Raw genomic sequence first — 18,025 nt, 5'->3', positions numbered from 1 at the left:
ACAATACATAAAAAATAAATAAGCAAAGAGGTTCTGTGAAACTTGCAAAAAATAGTCTTGATTTTCTTTGAATGGTACCTGTACTTGAGGGGAAAAAAAAAGTCCGTTTTCACAAGGAAGCGAAAACGCTCTTTGAGGCGAGGCGAATCGATCTCAATTTGACTTTGAAGTCGTCATTGATCAAAGGCGTGCATGAAAAGAGGGCGTTTCCGTCCAATGGCTCAGAGCGCGAGCAGGATGAGCAGGTAGAGCGGCAGCAGCAGGTTGTCGATCTGCGACGTGTACGCCTCCAACATGGCCACCAGCGCCACCGAGCCCAGAATCCGCCAGTAGGCGCCGCTCACGCGGACGCCCGCGTCCAAAAGCAGCAGCGCGGCCACGGCGAGCGCCTGAGCCAGAACCGACGCGGCCGTGCCCTCCGCCGTCTTGTCGGTGCCGGGCCAGCGGATCTGGCCCAGCGCGCTTCCCAGAACCGCCGCCGCCGCGTCGCCCACGCCCACCGCCAGCACGCCGGCGTACGCCGCCAAAGCGCCCGCCGTCCCTCCGGCGGCGCACGGCTCCGGCGAGAGCCAGAGGGGCAGCGCCATGCCCAGCAGGAGGTAGACGTGCGTGAGGACCAGCGGGCCCGAGTCGCGGCGGTCCAAGAAGACGGCGAGCAGGCGGCGAAGCGGGCCGCCCAGCGGCCTGACCTCAAAGTAGCGCACGTACTCCAGGAAGACGAAGACGGCCAGGCAGCCCGCCGACGCCACGCGCAGCAGCTGCCGGTCGTACAGGAGGCCCGGGACGAAGGCGGCCACCGCCATGACGTGGAAGCTCTTGCGCGCGGCGGCGGACGCCCGCCGCCCGGCGGCGTTCTGCCGCAGGACGGCGGCGGCGGCGGCCGCGCTCAGCGCCGCCCAGTACGCCAGCAGCCCCAGGCGGCGCCGCTCCAGGGTGACAAAGTCCCAGAGCCAGGCGGCGGGATGGCGACCCAGGAAGAGCGCCAGCCGCGGCGCCGCCACGCCCAGGCCCAGCGCGGCCGTCAGCGCGTGGAACAGGAGCGACGAGGCCCACGTCCGCGAGTCGGCGAAGCGGAAGAGCAGCGCCAGGAGCGGGCCCGGCAGCAGCGAGCCCACCGCCAGCGCGGGCGGCAGGTAGGCCAGCGGGTCGTCCGGCCGGCGCTTGAGCAGCTGGTGGAGCGCCAGGCTGACGCCGCCCACCGCCAGCAGCGCCTCGCCGGGCGTGAAGCAGCGCGGGAGCAGGTACAGCGCCGTCAGGCTGAGGTAGACGAAAATCAGCAGCACCTCCAGCACCTCGATGGCCTCCGGCACCGTCAGCGTCTGCTGGGCCGTGCGGAAAACGGCGGCGGCCGCCAGGCCGGCCAGCGCGCGGCCGCTCGCGGGCGCCGGTCGGCTGACGCCCAGCGCCATCAGCGACAGGAAGAGCGCCAGGACCATGCCGCTGACCGCGGCCACCAGGCCCGAGCGCTCCAGGCGCGCGCTGCCCGCCGCCGCGCACTTGGCCCGCAGCGCCAGGCCCAGAAGCGGCATCGCCATGGACGCCGGCACCACGCCGCTGCTGGCGGCGGGGCGGAACTGGAAGACGGCGCCGCCCGATTTCAGCAGCCGGTCCCACGTGCGCTGCACGTCCAAGGCCTGGACCAGCAGCGCCACGGCGCACCACGAGTGCTGGTTCCAAAGCGTCGCGTGGACGCACAGGACCGCCGCCGACACCACCGCCGACTCCGCCGCCACCGCGTTGACGTGGGTGCTCGCGGCTCGCGCCTTCTCCTGCTTCTTCATCTGGGACGGGCGGGGATGGACGGACGGGCGGACGGACGGATCTCCCTCTGCAAAAAAAAAAAGATGGGTCGCCAGTCAAAGTCGAGGCCCGCGGGCCGCGTCTGGGCCCCTCGCGTCACCGTAAATAGCCCACCCAACCAAGTCAAATAGATTTTCTTAACTCCTTCACCGACATTCCCAAATTTATTCGGGTTTTGCTTTTTCTTGCCGATAAAGCGCTGGTCGGACCTCTGGCAGTGTTTTCCCTCCCGTGAGCATTTGCCTTTTGTACGGCCACCCCCGTTTCAAGCTCCGATAACTCCAGACCCATATGATTTAGGGATTAACTCTTACAAGATGAAAAAAAGCATCTGTTCCTAAATCAAATCAGTTTCCCCCATACAAATGAATGCAAGTGACATTAATCTGTTCCAGACACAAATAGAAACATTTTCGAGAGAAAAAAAAAATCTTACATACAAAACACTGTAAATTGGTAATTTGTCCATTGTGAGACAAAAAAACTTTGCTATCCGAAAAAACACACCCCAAAAATCTGAGAAAAAAACCTTTAGCATCCTAATAGTTTGGCCCTGTTGTGGCTTAGGAACCACTTTGAACTCATTCACTGCCATTCTAGCAAATAAAGATTTCGTTCAAAATGACGCCGATTTCAGAGAACAAACGTTCCCCTTTCGAATGTCAAAGTCGGGCAGCAGAAGAGGCCTTTGCTTGTCTCCTGACTGACTTCTCACCGCTGCTGCACAAATCGTTGCTTCATGGGTGAACCTTGACACACTGGCGTTTATTCACGCGCCTTGCACAACATTTTATGGCCGCAGGGGGCAAGTTTATCGTTAACCCATTTAGTCCTAAAAAAAAAAGAGTCAAACGAGATATTTTCGACAAAAAAAGCAACATTTCCGGGATATTCGTGACTTACAATCGAGATTGTCAGAGATGCTGCAGGATATCAACGCGGCGTTCTCCTCAACGCTACAATGGAGGATGCACAGAGACAGAATAGTCCGCACCGCGTTATCGTGTAGTCATGTGGACGAAGCAAGTGGGAGGGCGGCTGACTTTTGTTGCCTTTGTCAGCGATCGTTCGTCCCCCAACCAGTAGGAGGCTGCCATGTTATGACAGCGGGGTCACGTGCTCCTTTTCAATGCGTCATCATTTATTTTTTTTTTCAAAATGTATTTCTCACAGTTGGATGTCGTTTCTAATTTAGTAAATAATAATATTTGCCATATATATCCATCGGAAAATGTATTAATAAAAAAGCACCGGTAATTTTTTTATTGTCACCGTCCATAAGACGGCGGCAGTAAGACTCGTTGAGAACTTGCTAATGCATTTTTTAAAGGCCCCAACTTTAGTAATACATGATTATAAAAAATATATTTCATGCGAATTAATGTAATATTATTCCTAATAATAATATTGTTCATAATATTACATCCAATTCGCATGAATTATTTCGAGAAGAACCCGGACTTCCCTACCCCGAAACAAGAGAATACTGATGTGACGTTAGTGTATTTCTGTCCACTAGTTGGCGGTCAAGCACTACTTTCGCCGACAAACGAAGAAGTCGAGCATTCGCGTGACGACTACCCTACTGGCCAATCATAGCGCACCGTCAAAGATGGCGGAATCGACAATGAGCTTCAGGTATGCCATGACCCGCAAACTCCGTCTAACTTTTCTCGTTTGGCTGTTATGCTTTTTAAACATTCAAAACAACTAAGCGACATTTGCATGGAAGTTCTTAGCACACCAAACCACCGTTCCATGGCATATTCATCCGTTCGGCTGCGGCCTGGCCGTCTTCTTACGGTTCTTGGCGCCACGCTAAGTTAGCTTAGCAACTGTGCTAACCGTTAAAACCTTTGAATGGCTCGATGGCTCTGTTTTTTTTCAGAATCAGAATCATCTTTATTGCCAAGTATGTAGAACACACAAGGAATTTGTTTCCGGTAGAACACGCTGCACTAGTATCGTCGTCAAAAAAAAACTGCTAAGTGGCACTATACAGTTCCATTTTGGCTACTGTTGAGGAAAGCTTTCGGCAATTCTGCGGTTCGGTGTTTGAACACCCTTTAGTCGCCACGAAACGTAGAAGTTGTGGCTGTGAGATGAAATAATGTTGACTATTGAATATTTATTCAATGTGTTAAAAGTGTCACATTCAAAGCCATCCACTATCATTTCTCGAGACTCCTCAAACTCAAAAGGGTGTACAGAACCATTCATACCATCAGAACTTTATGAGTACTGTATATCGTGGACATTAAAGTTCACTCTTCAGCTAAATGTGGATAAAATAAGATGCGAACAGTACTTGGGCGACAACATTGGCCGGGCCGCGTCTGTCAAATACATGTGTAAATATTAAAGCTATCGATAAATCATGATCGCATATTGTCTTCAAATGAGTATATGTTACAAAACACTGACACAAAAATAAGTGATAAATCACTTTATATTGCATTTACACAGTGCGTCCCTGAATGTGATGGCTTTATGCTAAATGATGCCACCGTAAGTCCCCCTTTTTTTCCATAGGAGCTGTCGAGAATTATGGACAATTCTGCTGGGACGTTCCGCACTGAGAGAGCCAGTATGATTTTTATTTTATTTTCCCCGCGTTGATATTCGGATAGTTTGATAATATGACAGTGTTTGCAATCACTATTGTGTACTTCTGAATAAACACAGTATATTTAAAGACGTTAAACCAAAGCATGTCATTTTATATACTGAAAGATTGCATTCATAATGGGAAATGCTATTTTTTCCCCAATTGTGTAATTTGAGCCATGGATGTGTCGACAATGAACACAATGGGTGCACACATATACAAAAGATTGCATTTCCTGATGTTCTGTGAAGGCCCAGATAGAATCAGAGCTGGAAACACACTGGGAGCGACTGCATCAAGGCCTAAGCTACTACAAGCCACCCAGGTATGCTTGGTGGATCACCCCCCTCTCTTCCTCCCAAACGTGAAAAAAAAAAAAACTGCAATCATACCCATCTAGCGCCGCCTCGGCCACCAAAGTGAAAGAGAAGAAAGATGTCGCAGAACCGCTGAAGGATTTTGGTCTCAGGCTCAGTAAACTACTGGTAAGATTCCGTCAATGGCGCTTGATGAAGGCTTTGTTTGTCACTTTTTGTTGACCATGTCCACTTTGTGTTGTAACGGAAGGGCCTGGACGAGTTGCAGAGTGTGCAGCTGCTTCAGTGCTACCTGCAGGAGGACTACAGAGGTACTCGCGATTCTTTAAAGGTGAGCTCTCGCTGCGGGTGGTGGTCACTGTAAAGTGTCCTTGAGAGTTTTGAAAGGCGCTTAGAAATGAAATGTGTTGTTATTATTTTTATACTAATGCATGGAGACATGATTTACGGTATTCGTCTTTTGTGTGTGTGCAGGTTGTGCTAAAAGATGAGCGGCAAAGTCAAGCGTTGCTGCTCAAGGTCAGGAACTGCAAAAAATAAAAAATACATTCCATATTAGTGTCAATGAAGTGTGTCTACATCCGGGTGCGCAGGTGGCGGACTATTACTACGAGGAGCGTATGTGTCTTCTCCGCTGCGTCCTCCACTTGCTGACATATTTCCAAGATGAGCGACATCCATACAGGGTTAGAAAAGCACCCCCACCCCAAAAAAGTGTGATTTTTTTTTCTCTTTTTTCCCAGTCTCCATTTTGTTTCTTAACGTGGCTTTTGCTCTCCTTGGCAAGGCCGAATATTCAAACTGCATCAATAAGCTGGAGAAGGACCTTCTGAGCGGCTACCAGGTTCAGTTCCAAAGCCTCTTCAAAGCCGAGGCACCTACGTGGGAAACCCACGGCAATCTTATGGTGATGCTTTGCCCAATCAGGGTTGAAAAGATGCAAGACGAAGCATATTTATTTTTTGCCATCTCTCAGACGGAGCGGCAGGTGTCACGCTGGTTCCTGCAGTGCCTTCGCGAGCAGTCGCTGCTGCTGGAGATTGTCTTCTTGTACTATGCCTACTTTGAGATGAGCCCGGCCGACTTGCTGGCCTTCACCAAGATGTTCAAGGAGCAGGGCTTCGGCCTGCGGCAAACCAACAGGCACCTGGTGGACAAGAGCATGGACGCGCTGGTCGATCGCATTGGGTACCAACGTTTGGATCTGGTTTTTGATTTCAATTACACGCTGTCGTGTTCGGGGTCTAGAAAATAAGCTCCTGTTGACATGTTTTCTTCTTCTCTGGTGCAATGCAGCTACTTGAGCTCTCTCATCCTGGTGGAGGGCATGGATGTCGATTTCCTTCACAAATGTGCACTGGAGGACTGCACGGAGCAGCATCAGTTTTTCGCCGTTGCCGACATTGTCAAGGTTCGACGACGGCCACAAATGTAGCGTTAGCGCATCTTTGATTGGAGTTCATTAACTCCTTCACTCCCAGACGATGTGCAAAAATGTGTCCGCTCCAATGCCAGGGTTTTTGTCATTGTCACTTGAATTCCAGGACCCACAGAGTGTTGAGTTTGAGGACTACATAAACTGTCAATACAGCGTAAGAAACCGTAGACTTTCATCAGGAAAAAATAGTTAATTCCTAAATGATGTGGGTCTGGAGTTATATGAGCTTTAAATGAGGGCAGCTGTCCAAAATACAATGCAATATTGGTTTATATAGCGCTTTGACAACAGCTGAAGCTGAAACAAAGCGCTAACATTGAAAAAGAGGAAATGCTGCCCCCTTGTGTGAAAGTAAAAAACATTGTCAGCAGCCATGGACAACTCGGGCCTTTATCAGCACCCAAGCATGAAAAAACAAAATCCGAACAAATTTGGGAAGGGCGCTCTGCGTCATATTTTCCATTTTCAATGGCAGCGAATGAGTTTTATATCGAGTCTTATTTCCTTCCCTCCTCTCAGGAAATGGACCAGCTACTGTTGACTTTCGGGGACATTCCCCACCACGGGCCGGTCCTTTTAGCCTGGGTCCTGCTGCGTCACACGCTCAGACCCGATGAGTCCAACCCCGTGGTTCGGAGGATCGGCACCACCGCCTTGCAGCTGGAGGTCTTCAAGTACCTTGCCACCATGTTGAAAGGCTTGGGAGTTTCAGGGAATAATGTAATGCAGCTCCAAAATTTGCTGTTATCCGTGTGCTATTAATAACTTTAAAAAACAAATCTATCTGCCACAGTGCACAGCAAGCACAGCCAAGATGTGCATCTATGGCCTCTTGTCGTTTGTTATCACATCTTTTGAAGAAGAAAGCCTGCAGGTATGTCAGCTAGCTTGACGCCCACGTTCCTCCTCACATATTGTCAGCATATTGTCACACTGAACAAATGGGTAAGAATCTCAGGGGCCAGTTTCCTGGTCCATTTTGTGTCTTATCAAATCTGCGGTGTTCCTCAGGGGTCAATCTCAGCACTCTTTTTTTATTTTTGAGTCCTCTGTAAAATGTCAGATACAATCAAACACATACTTGTTCATCTATTTTTGACCCCTCGCAGACTGGCAGCGCCGGATCGCAGAGCGCCCACCTGATCGATGCAGCTTGCGAGGTCCTCTCTGCACCCAGCCTGGCCGAAGTCTTCTGGGAAATGGTGAGGAGCAAATTGCGTACGTTTTTACAGGGATTAGATTTCCAAACGATGGCCTCCGTTTTGTTGAAATCCTATCGCAGAAGCCCAACATGGGTTTGGGAATGATCCTTGACAGCGCCGTCGGGATGTTCCCTCACAAGATCGTGCCGCTTTTACAGCTCCTCACAGCGCTGCTGTCCAACAAGTTCACAGTGAAGAAGGTAAAATGCTCAAGCTGGGATTTTGTCATTAAAAAGGGTGTTATTTGTAGAAAAGACATGTTTGAGTACATTTTGGAATTATAGTTGTGCCAATTGCTAACTGGGGAACTGCAGAAATCTTTTTCCTTTGTCAATGTGGAATATGAAGTGCTGGATTAGGGCTAAAATATGTCATTTTTTATGAATATATCCACGACAATGTGGGCAAAGCAGCCAAAAGCTGTGCCGTTACTTCCTGTGTGGCAGGTGTACAACTTTTTGGATAAGATGTCCTTCTATACGCAAGTTTACAAGCATAAGCCAAGCGACATCATCGCCAAGGAAGACGAGACGTTATGGAGGAGACAGACACCCAAACTTCTTTACCCGCTCAGTTCGTTCTTTTAAAAAATTATGCTCTCAAGCACATTCCCAAAGAAAGTGTCATTAAAATAAAAAAAACATATATCATCTTCATCCAGGTACGGGCCAGACCAACCTATGGATGCCGCAGGGCATTCTGGGCCAAGTGATGATTGGCGGCGAGCAGGGTTACGTGGTGCGCTGGGACTACTCGTACAGTTCCTGGACGCTGTTCACGTGCGAGGTGGAGATGCTGCTTCACGTGGTGTCCACCGCAGGTACGCCACATCGCTTCTTCAGCCGCGCACTATTTTTGTACCCTAACACGTTCGCATCACCGATGCGCAGACGTCATGGCGCACTGCGCCCGAGTTAAGCCCATCCTGGACTTGGTGCACAAGATCATCAGCACCGACTGGACCGTTTCGGACTGTCTGCTGCCCCTCACGTCACGCATCTACATGCTGCTGCAAAGGTAAAACCCGCAGCCGTCAAATAATACCTTTCAAAAAGGATGTACCGTATAGCTAGACCTGTTGTGGCCCAATATGACTTCACATATAAGGCACACCTGCGTATTAAGCGAAGGTTCATCTTTGGAAGAAAATCACGGCTTATTCACCGGAAAATGCAGTACTATCGCCTCCTAAAAATGCAGATACAGACGCTCCCCAACTTATGAACGAGATACGTTCCGAATGGTTGTTCATAAGTTGAATTTGTTCGTAAGTTGCTTCTGTGCTAAATTTTGTATGGAATGTAAGTTTGAGGCTTATATAAGTAACCTGTATTTGTTTGTCCTGAAAAATGATTATTTCATAAAATAGATGCTATATAAAGATATCTACACGTGCAGCTGGAGAGAATACTACATATGGCGTGCAATGGATGCTACGGCTGCGTTTGCTTTCAAAATTTAGCTTGTAGTAGACGTGCACACTCCACCATGATTTCCTGTGAATATCCTGTGACTGTAAAGTGTCCTTGAGAGTTTTGAAAGGCACTTATAAATGAAATGTATTATTATTATAATACGAAATCTTACTTACATCATAGCATGTCTGTCCAAACATTTTTCAACATAGCCGCAAAAATGTTTGTATGTACCGTTGTGCGCAACACGAATGTTGGTAAGTAGGGGAGCGTCTGTACAAATTTTATGTAAATATTGGAATTTTTTCCCCCAATGTGGCAGATTATCGTCAGTCATCAACCCACCGGTGGACGTGATCGCCTCGTGCGTCAACTGCCTGTCAACTCTGGCCGCCAGGATGCCCGGCAAGGTCCGAACGCTCCGCCCCCTCGCCGACGAGTCGCCGCGTGCCGTCTTCATTTTCGTCCTTTATCTTCTCAGGTGTGGTCCAGCCTGCAACGTACGGGTTTCCTCCCGTTCTCCTCCAACCCCGTGAGCAGCATGGCCCAGTGCGTCAGGTACCCTCCCGCCTGGCCTTCACTTCCAACGCTAATCACGACCGCTCTTTTCATCCCTCTCGTCTTTTTTTGTTCCCCCACAGCGCCGAGGGCATGAAAGCGGGAAACTACGGCAACCTGCTGGTCCAGATTGAGCAGCCCGGGGGGGAGTACGGCGTCACCATGGCCTTCCTCAAGCTGGTCACCACCCTGGTCAAGGTGAGTCGCGCTTGGTCTCGGCGCTGTACGCAAATCCCGCCGCTCACCAGAGTCGCGTGGCGTTCAGGGTCGTCTGGGAAGCACTCAGAACAAAGGCCTGATCCCCTGCGTGCTGCTGGTGCTGAAGGAGATGCTGCCCACCTACCACAAGTGGCGCTACAACGCCTACGGCGTCCGAGAGAGGATCGGTGAGCTACCGCGGCGTACGGTGCGTTTTGGTTGTTGGTTTTTTTGGTGTGTTTCTTCCCTTTTTCTGTGGGAAGTCAACTCCCAGTCTGTCCCGCTTCAGGCTGCCTCATTTTGGAGCTCATCCACGCCATCCTCAACTTGAGTCCGGAGGGGGAGGACCAGAGCAGGTATGACATCACGTCGTGCAAAAATGTGTCCACTCCAGTGCCAGGGTTTTTGTCATTGCCACTCGAATTCCAGGACGCACAGAATATTGAGTTTTAGGACTATATAAGCATTCAATACAGCGTTAGAAACCTTAGGCCACTGGTGTCAAAGTCAAGGCCCGGGGGCCAAATCTGGCCCACCACCTCATTTTATTCGGCCCACAAAGCCAAATCAAACTTGCAAAATTCCATGACGCTTGCTAAAGTCCAAACCCAAATTTCAAGTTGTCCTATGTAAACCCCAATAACAGTCATTATTTTTTACTTCAAATTTGAACACTCTTTATGTAACATCCCCTCCACATATTACATATAGAGCGCAAAACAAATTAATGAATCACTCATTTTCAAATCTGAAAATAAACAGTCGAATGGCTTTCCAGAATTCAGAATGGCCCCTGAGAGGAAACCGTAACTACCATCTGCGAATGAGTTAATTCATCTTTTATTGATGTTATTTTTTGTTTTTCAGCAGCATGCCAAGCTTGCAGTCGCTGTGCATCTACAGCCTGGCCAACACAGAAGCCGGCCAGGCCGTGATCAACATTATGGGAGTCGGGGTGGACAAAATCGACATGGTTCTGGCCGCTCAGCCCAGCAGGTGCGCAAAAACTCCTCAGCGCCCATTTTGGTCTCTTCAAACTAAACTAATCATCACTTGATTGCCTCTTGGTCCAGCTGCGGCTCCGAAGGTCCGGGTCAGGTTCTGATCCAGATGGTCAAGCTGGCCTTCTCGGTCACCAACAACACCATCCGCCTCAAGCCGCCTTCCGATGCGGCGTCGCCTCTGGAGCAGGCCCTGACGCAGCACGGCGGCCACGGCAACAACCTGGTGGTCGTGCTGGCTAAATATATTTACCACAAGCACGACCCGGCGCTGCCCAGGCTCGCCATTCAGCTCCTCAAGCGCCTTGCCACAGTCAGTCATCATTTTTTGTATGAATAAAGTTTCTGATGTGATGCGCGCACGCCCCTCCCCCCACCAGGTGGCCCCCATGTCCGTCTACGCCTGCTTGGGCGGCGACGCGGCCGCCATCCGCGACGCTTTCCTCACGCGCTTGCACAGCAGAACGGAAGACATGAGGATCAAGGTGATGATCCTGGAATTCCTGACGGTCGCCGTGGAAACGCAGCCGGGACTCATCGAGCTCTTCCTCAACCTGGAAGTGAAAGACGGCGACCGGGGCTCTAAGGTTCGTCGCCGTCGTATTCCGCTCGCCTCCAAATGATTCGGTTATTGCGCTACAATTATCACTTGGGAAATCCCCCAAAGCGAAAAAGAGTTCATTTCTGGGCATTTTCAACTCCTTCACTGCCAGACGATGAGCAAATTGGTGTCCGCTCCAGTGCCAGGGTTTTTGTCATTGTCACTCAAATTGCAGGACCCACAGAATATTGAGTTTTACGACTACATAAACATTCAATGCGGCGCAAGAAAATGTAAACTATCTTCTTTCGTCAGAAAAGAAGAGTTAATTCCTAAATTATATGGGTCTGGAGTTATCTGAGCTTGAAATGGGGGCGTCTGTACAAAATACAATATAGCTAACATCCGATTTACGACCGAGTTCCGTTCCGACCAAACGGTCATAAGTCAAAATCCATTGAATATGTTGAACAGCGACTCTGAGGCTAAATGACTCGCAACCCCACGCTCTTTGCGTTCCCCGCAGGAATTCCTGCTGGGCGAGTGGAGCTGCCTTCACGCGGTGCTGGACCTGATCGACTCCAAGCAGCAAGGCAAATACTGGTGCCCTCCACTGCTCCACCGCGCGGCCTTGGCTTTCCTGCTGGCGCTGTGGCAGGACCGGCGAGACAGCGCCATCTCCGTCCTGCGCGCCAAGTAAAAAAAAAACGCCCTCTCATATAAGATGGCGACAAATGACAGGAAAAAAAAGTGGAGTTTTTTTTTTGTGTGGAAACAGAGACAGGTTTTGGGAGAATTTAACCACGCCCCTTTTTGGAACACTGGCGCCACCTTCAGATACAACCGAGGTTTGTGCTTTTTTACTCACCAATAGATAGATAGATAGATAAACAGATAATAGATAGCTAATATGTTTCCCGACTCAAATAGCTAGGTAGCTAGCTATGTAGCCAATAGATGGCAAGCTAGATAGATAGATGGCTAATAGCTAGCTAGCTAGATAGCTAATATGTTTCCTGACTCAAATAGCTGGATAGCTAGCTATGTAGCCAATAGATGGCAAGCTAGATAGATAGATGTCTAATAGCTAACTAGCTAGCTAATATGTTTCCTGACTCAAATGGCGAGTTGCGACCTAACAAACTGGCACACGTTTCGCTTTGCAGCCTTGCGTTCTGGAAACGTGCGCTTTTGTCATGAAAATCGTGGGCCTGGAGATCTTTTACGTTCACAGGTAAGTTTCAAATCAGTAAATGGCTACAAATAAGGCGTCAAGTGAATTTTTTTCCCGGGAATTTGGCCCCCAGCGGCTCGCTAGAGCCGTCGCTGAAGGACGCCCTGCGCAGGTTGGCCAAGTCGCGCCATTACGAGTGGTGGTCTCAGTACGTCAAGTCGCTGGTGGGCCACGTGGCCGCCATGGAGGACCGTGGCGTCTGCTACTTCCCCGAGCAGACCCACGTGCTCATCCTGGCCTGGCGGATGCTCCTCATCCTCGCCACCACGCACGTACGTCACGTCATTCCTTGCTTACGCCAAAAATGGTTTTCAACGTCATTTTTTTTTTTTTTTAAATCTTCTCAGTCCGACGTGATGCAGCTGACTGACGAGCGGACCAAACTGAAGCTTTTTATGGATGTTCTGGATGCCACCAAAGCTGCTGTAAGATGCCAGAGAGCATGGCCGCCATTTTGTTGCCGCTCTGCCCGCTTCAGTTTTGCTGTTTTTTTTTTGTTTTTTGTTTTTTCAGCTGACCAGACCGGCGTCGGTGGCGTGTCTCCGCCTCGGCTCCATGACGGCCACGCTTCTCCTCGTCCTTCTCAAGCAATGGAGGAGGTACAATATGGAGACGCAACAATTGCTTGGGGAAAAAAGTGCCATTTTGTGTATCACGTCCATCATTTTGTGTATCACGTCCATTTCCAGCGTGGTGGCGACGGCTCCCGACATCCTGTTGCCGCTTTCGCTCATGCTGGAATGCGTTCTTCAAGTGGACCAGCAGATGATGGACAGGACCAAAGCCAAAATCCTATCGGCGCTCATCTCCGTGCTGCAGGTCCAAGGTATGAGCAGTGCAACCTTAAAGGACAACCGACACCCCTGGCTGGACAAGTTGCGTCCATAATTTGTCAAATGACTTCTAGTGAGCGCATTTGACAAAGATTCCACCGCATATAGCAGTATTTTTAAGACCTTTTAAGACTAGCGCTGAATATTCAGGAAGTCTTGTTTTTGAAGTGACGCCATCTTGTGCATTTTCTGGGCGCTACATTGGAGTCCACACGGCGCGAATTGATGCGGAAGGACTTCTTGAATGGATTGCAAACATTTCTGTTTTCCTCTTCAGAGCTATTTGAATCCTATTCATAAGTGGATGAGTAACAAGAAAGCATCTTCTCCCAATCTGAACTCTCTGAAGCCATTGTTTTGATTCTGGAGCAAGGCAGTTTGTGACCAAGAGTGACGTCACGAACAAGGAGGCGGGACTTTCTGAATCTGCCCAGTTCCTAGCTCATTTTGTGGCAGTTTTGGGACACTTGAAGTCCTTTTTCTTGGTGTTTTGCATTTGACTAAAAATAACAGCCTGCGTGTTTTGGCTATTTTAGATGCCCTTAAAGGTTTTTCTGATGTCTGTTAGGAAACCAAAAATGGTGTCTGTTGTCCTTTAGAACCATCCCCTTGTTGCTTGTCCAAAAGGATGAATCCCCCCAACTCCGTCCCCCAGGTGGCGACGTGTCGCAGCTCCCCCAGCTGCTGTCGTGCGTGTGCGAGACGGTGAAAGACGAAGCCTTGTCGCTGAGGGACAGCACCCGTCTTCTGCAACAGGCGGCGGAAGAGCCCAAGGACGACGACAGCATGGAGACGGACGTCCCCCGCGGTCCCCACAAAGACCAGAAGGACGGGGTGGGTTCACTTGATCCGGCCGTTTATTCAATTTGGCGTATTTACGAGGGCGCCATTTTTTTCCCCTCAGGTGTGCGTGCTGGCGCTGCACCTGGCCAAGGAGCTGTGCCGCACCGACGAGGACGGCGAGCACTGGGTGGCGGTGATGCGTCAAATTCCGCTGCTTCCGTCTGTGCTGACGGCCGTGGAGCTCAGCCTGCGCGCCAAACACAACCTGTACTTCACCGAAGCCGCCTTGCATCTCCTGCTCACGCTGGCGCGCACGCCGCAGGTCACGCGCACGCCGCCCACAACAACAAAAAAGACCAACATTCTTATTTTTAAATACATATTTTTATTCGGGCTAAAAGTACTTTACAATATATCGTTTATTTTTTCAGGCAAAGGATACTTGACAATACAAAGTTTTTTTTCCAGCTAAAATAATTTACAGTACATATTTTTTTCAGGCAAAAAATACTTTACAATACATAGTTTATTTTTTCAGGTTAAGGATACTTCACAATACCTAGTTTGTTTATTTAATTTTTGGGGCGAAAAATTATTTTTTTTCTGGCTACAATGCTTTTTTTTCTTTCCTGGCTCAAAATACTTTACAATACTTTTTTTCAGCTAAAAATACTTGACAATACATAGTTTTTCAATTTTTTTTTCCGGCTAAAAATACTTTGCAAAATGCACGTATTTATTTTCTTTCCGGCTAAACATACTTTTACCATACATAGTTTTTTACTTTTTTTTTGGGCTAAAATATTTTACATTACATAGTTGTTGATTTTTTTTTCCTGGCGAAAAATCCTTTACAAAATACATAATTGTTTTTTTTTTTCTGGCTAAAAATACTTTGCCATACTTTTGTTCTCAGCTAAAAATACAATACATGTGTTTTTCTTTTTTTCTTTTTTGCCAGTTAAAAATGTTTGAGGATAGGCGGTTGTTGTTTTTGTGTGTTTTTTTCCTGACTGGTTCCAATGTGTGTTTCCTCCAGGGGGCGTCGGCCGTGGCGGGAGCAGGAATCATCCAAACAATATGTCTGCCACTGCTCAGTGTCTATGAAGTCTGCAACAACGGCGCTTCGCAGGTACTCACTTTTTTTCTCTCTCTCTCTTAGCATACGTTATGTAATGGCGTCCGTCCGTCCGTCCGCTCCCCCCCCCCCCCTCTCTCTCGCAGAGTTTCAGCCGCAAATCTCAAGACTGCGCCTGCTGGCCCGGCGTCTACCGCCTGTGCGTGTCCTTGATGGAAAGCTTGCTCAAGACTCTGCGCTACAACTTCATCAACGAGGCGCTCGACTTTGTGGGGGTGCACCAGGAACGCATCCTGCAGGTACCACGTCGCAAAATGCCTTTTTTTTCAAAAACAATTAATGTACAGGTCACATCCGACTTATGACCGGCTCGACATACGACCACCCATACTTATGACCACGGCCTTCAGACCCTATTTTTAACATTTTGATTGTACGCCATTTGATTGCAACGCGCCAGCAGGCCGGCAACGCGTCCGACCGTTTTGTCCAGCCAGCCGGCATCTCACGCTCGCACAGCAATCGACCGCGCGATGGCACCAGAGGGGGCGGAGTTTGCGAGTCACGTAGCATCCGAGTCTATTCAAAAATTTGAATTGGATTTCGACTTACAACCATTTGGTCAGAACGGAACTTGGTCGTAAGTCGGATGTTACCTGTCATTTTTACGGGGGGGGACCTGACGGCCGCGCCGACTCTCCTCCTCCTTTTCCCCAGTGTCTGAAGGCCGTGCGCGGCGCGCAGAGTCTGGCGTGTCTGGATGAGGCCGACCACACGGTGGGCTTCCTGCTGCAGCTGTCCAGCTTCTCGGAAGAGTGGCACTTCCACCTCCCCGAGCTGCTCGGCGACATCCAGGCAAGAGCGTTTCAAATGACTTTTACGGAAGAAGAAAGCCGCCATTTTGTGGTGGAGAAGGAAACACGGCGGCTTTTGCGACAAGCGGGAAGTAGCGCTCGGCGTGGCGTGGCTGAAAGGTGCCAAATGTGCTTTCCAGGTGAATCTTTGCCACCTGTGCCAGACGTGCACGTACCTGCTGCGCAGCAAGAAGATGCTGCGCCACTACCTCCAGGTGACGCCGACGCCGTCTTGAGTCGTTTCATTCCAACAGCAAATGCGTCGTTTCCTCCGTCAAGGCGAAAAACGGCGAGGCGTTGCCCCCCGGGCCCCTCCCCCCCAGCGGGACGCCGCGCCCCCCGCCGACGCCGTCCAAGGAGTCGCAGGCCCCGTGCGAGCGCGACCAAGTGGAGCGGAAGGCCCTGCTGGCCGTCCAGTGCGCCCTTCTCGGGATCCTCAGCAAGACGCTCGCCACCTTGCGACATTTCACTCCCGATTGCTGTCAAATCATCTTGGACCAGGTCAGCATTCGCTTGCGCTCTCTATCTCTTGCACGCTCTCTCTCATCTTTTGTTTCTCTCGCTCGCTAGACTCTCACACTCGCTTTCATGCTCTTTTTCCCTCTCTCACATCTTTTTTTCTCTTGCTCTCTCATACTCTTGCACTGTCGCTCTCTCTAAGTCTCTCACTTTCTCTGTCTTGCTCTCTCACACACACACATCTCTCACTCTTGCTCTCTCACGGTTTCTCTCTCTCACTCACAGAAAACACATCCTGTGAGTGTAAAGTGACCTTGAGAGTTTTGAAAGGCGCTTATAAATTGAATGGATTACTATTATTATTATTATACATATGTTTCTATTTAAGTAGATGTCAAAAAAATGTTTTTCTTGACAACAGTAGCACCTCAGTGTCTGTTTTTGTTGTTGTTTTTTTTTCGGCGGCGGACAAAGTGCATGGACCTGTCGCCGTACCGCACCCTGTTCGCTTTGAGCTTCACGGCGCCCGCCTTCGATCCCGACGCCTCCCCGTCCTTCGGGACTTTGCTCGCCGCCGTCAACGTGGCGCTCGGCATGCTCACCGAGGTACGTCCGACGCACCCCGAGGACAAAGAAAGAAGCCTTGCGTAACGAAGCCTTTTTTTTTTGTTTGCGTCGTGTCAAGATGGAGAAGAAGAAGGAAGCGGCCTCGCTCGGCATCGTCTCTCTGGCCTCCTCTGAGGAGATCCTGGCGCTCAAGTGAGGACTCGACAAGGCACGCGGCTTTTCGCGGCTTTGGATGCGCTCAACGCGGTTGTTGTTGTTGTTCTTCCGAGGTCCCTGCTGATGTTCACCATGGAGAACTGCTTCTACGTGCTGGTGTCACAGGCGCTGCGCTGCCTCAAAGACGCCGCCGTCTCCGCGCGGGACAAACAGCGGCTCAAGCAGGAGCTCAGCTCCGAGCTGGTAAGGGCCAACCCGACGTTTCTTTTTTTAATTCACCATTTGAGCTGGTTTTTTTTTTCATTCCAGAGCACATTACTCTCCAGCCTGTCGCGTCACTTCCGTCGCGGCTCGCCTTCGTCCCCGGCGGGCGTCGGCGCCGCGGCCATTCTTCCGTGCCCGCCGCAAGCCAAGGCGACCGCGCCGGGACCCAAAGGACCCCATGAGGCTCAGGAGCCCATCGTCCAACTGGTGCAGGCCTTTGTGCGACTGGTGCAGAGGTGAACAAACCAAATATTCACGCTAAAAAAAAGGCAACGCTACGTTTTTCCAACGAGGCCTAGTTTTATAGGCTGCAACATTTGGACTGCTCTCATTTGTCTTACGCCTTCTACTCAGAACATCTTAAATGTTTTTGTACTAAATTGCCAATAAAGACTTTTCCGGACCTATTGGAAACTTTTATATTAAATATTACAAATATACAGTTGCCATCTCATAAATTTGATCCTACAAAGCGGAGGAGATAACTATGTCCAAAACGCCAAAGAAAATACACAACGCATGGAGGAACCGGAGTTCCTTGCTCTCTCTCCACTGAAACAATCGCCAACAATTGGGCATCGAAAACAGGCAGGATATGGTTCTTGAGGAACGGGGGTCACTGTTCGTCCGAGGAGATGACTCCAGCACCCTCTATTGGCCATTCACAGGAACCTCCTGAAAAAAAAAAAAAAAAAAAGAAGGAATCACGTGATCACTCT

General features: G+C 49.8%; 3 protein-coding genes across 14 annotated transcripts in view; 1 reads left to right on the top strand and 2 right to left on the bottom strand.

Moving 5' to 3' along the window:
* Positions 1-221: 221 nt before the first annotated feature.
* On the bottom strand, positions 222-2,900 carry dolk (dolichol kinase). Its single transcript, XM_089020895.1, has 2 exons — positions 2,704-2,900; positions 222-1,828 (listed from the first exon to the last, which is right to left on the bottom strand). Exon 2 carries the CDS (start codon positions 1,779-1,781, stop codon positions 222-224), a length of 1,560 nt encoding a protein of 519 aa, XP_088877021.1. The 5' UTR covers positions 1,782-1,828; positions 2,704-2,900.
* A 466-nt stretch (positions 2,901-3,366) lies between these two features.
* Positions 3,367-17,709, top strand: nup188 (nucleoporin 188). Of its 3 annotated transcripts, none has more exons than XM_089019672.1 (43): positions 3,367-3,438; positions 4,333-4,387; positions 4,660-4,733; positions 4,809-4,893; positions 4,976-5,056; positions 5,200-5,244; positions 5,319-5,411; positions 5,513-5,632; positions 5,702-5,913; positions 6,022-6,136; positions 6,683-6,883; positions 6,957-7,037; positions 7,273-7,365; positions 7,446-7,565; positions 7,812-7,938; positions 8,027-8,185; positions 8,256-8,382; positions 9,103-9,190; positions 9,262-9,338; positions 9,422-9,536; positions 9,604-9,724; positions 9,826-9,892; positions 10,407-10,532; positions 10,610-10,850; positions 10,918-11,124; positions 11,605-11,774; positions 11,857-11,926; positions 12,245-12,312; positions 12,386-12,584; positions 12,660-12,737; positions 12,826-12,911; positions 13,002-13,138; positions 13,801-13,979; positions 14,050-14,250; positions 14,968-15,060; positions 15,153-15,305; positions 15,724-15,861; positions 16,001-16,075; positions 16,140-16,361; positions 16,794-16,925; positions 17,005-17,078; positions 17,156-17,285; positions 17,352-17,709. In XM_089019672.1, exons 1-43 carry the CDS (start codon positions 3,413-3,415, stop codon positions 17,544-17,546), a joined length of 5,256 nt encoding a protein of 1,751 aa, XP_088875798.1. In that variant the 5' UTR covers positions 3,367-3,412; the 3' UTR covers positions 17,547-17,709. The 3 variants fall into 3 exon arrangements, with proteins under 3 accessions (XP_088875798.1, XP_088875797.1, XP_088875799.1); XM_089019671.1 differs by having other exon boundaries at positions 10,404-10,532; XM_089019673.1 differs by lacking the exons at positions 3,367-3,438; positions 4,333-4,387; positions 4,660-4,733; positions 4,809-4,893 and having other exon boundaries at positions 5,319-5,439; positions 10,404-10,532.
* cdk5rap2 (CDK5 regulatory subunit associated protein 2) overlaps positions 17,710-18,025 on the bottom strand; it is a 43,102-nt gene continuing 42,786 nt past the window's right edge. For all 10 annotated transcript variants that reach the window (XM_089019668.1, XM_089019669.1, XM_089019670.1 and 7 more), the window contains one exon: positions 17,710-17,981. In XM_089019668.1, the coding sequence (XP_088875794.1) occupies positions 17,923-17,981 (59 nt within the window). In that variant the 3' untranslated portion in view covers positions 17,710-17,922. The remainder of the gene's footprint in view (positions 17,982-18,025) is intronic.

This window comes from Hippocampus bargibanti, linkage group LG18, assembly GCF_051943395.1.
Source record: "Hippocampus bargibanti isolate YZ-2025 linkage group LG18, ASM5194339v1, whole genome shotgun sequence".
Lineage (NCBI taxonomy): Eukaryota > Metazoa > Chordata > Actinopteri > Syngnathiformes > Syngnathidae > Hippocampus > Hippocampus bargibanti.
This window is presented reverse-complemented; position numbering and strand designations above follow the sequence as displayed.

Bases quoted from the DNA above. Each gene is read 5' to 3' on its own strand.
- nup188 (XM_089019671.1), top strand. From the start codon at position 3,413: ATGGCGGAATCGACAATGAGCTTCAG. The intron at 5,914-6,021 runs GTACCAACGTTT...GGTGCAATGCAG, and splicing joins GCGCTGGTCGATCGCATTGG to CTACTTGAGCTCTCTCATCC. The intron at 9,191-9,261 runs GTCCGAACGCTC...TTATCTTCTCAG, and splicing joins CCGCCAGGATGCCCGGCAAG to GTGTGGTCCAGCCTGCAACG.
- dolk (XM_089020895.1), bottom strand. From the start codon at position 1,781: ATGAAGAAGCAGGAGAAGGCGCGAGCCGCGAGCACCCACGTCAACGCG.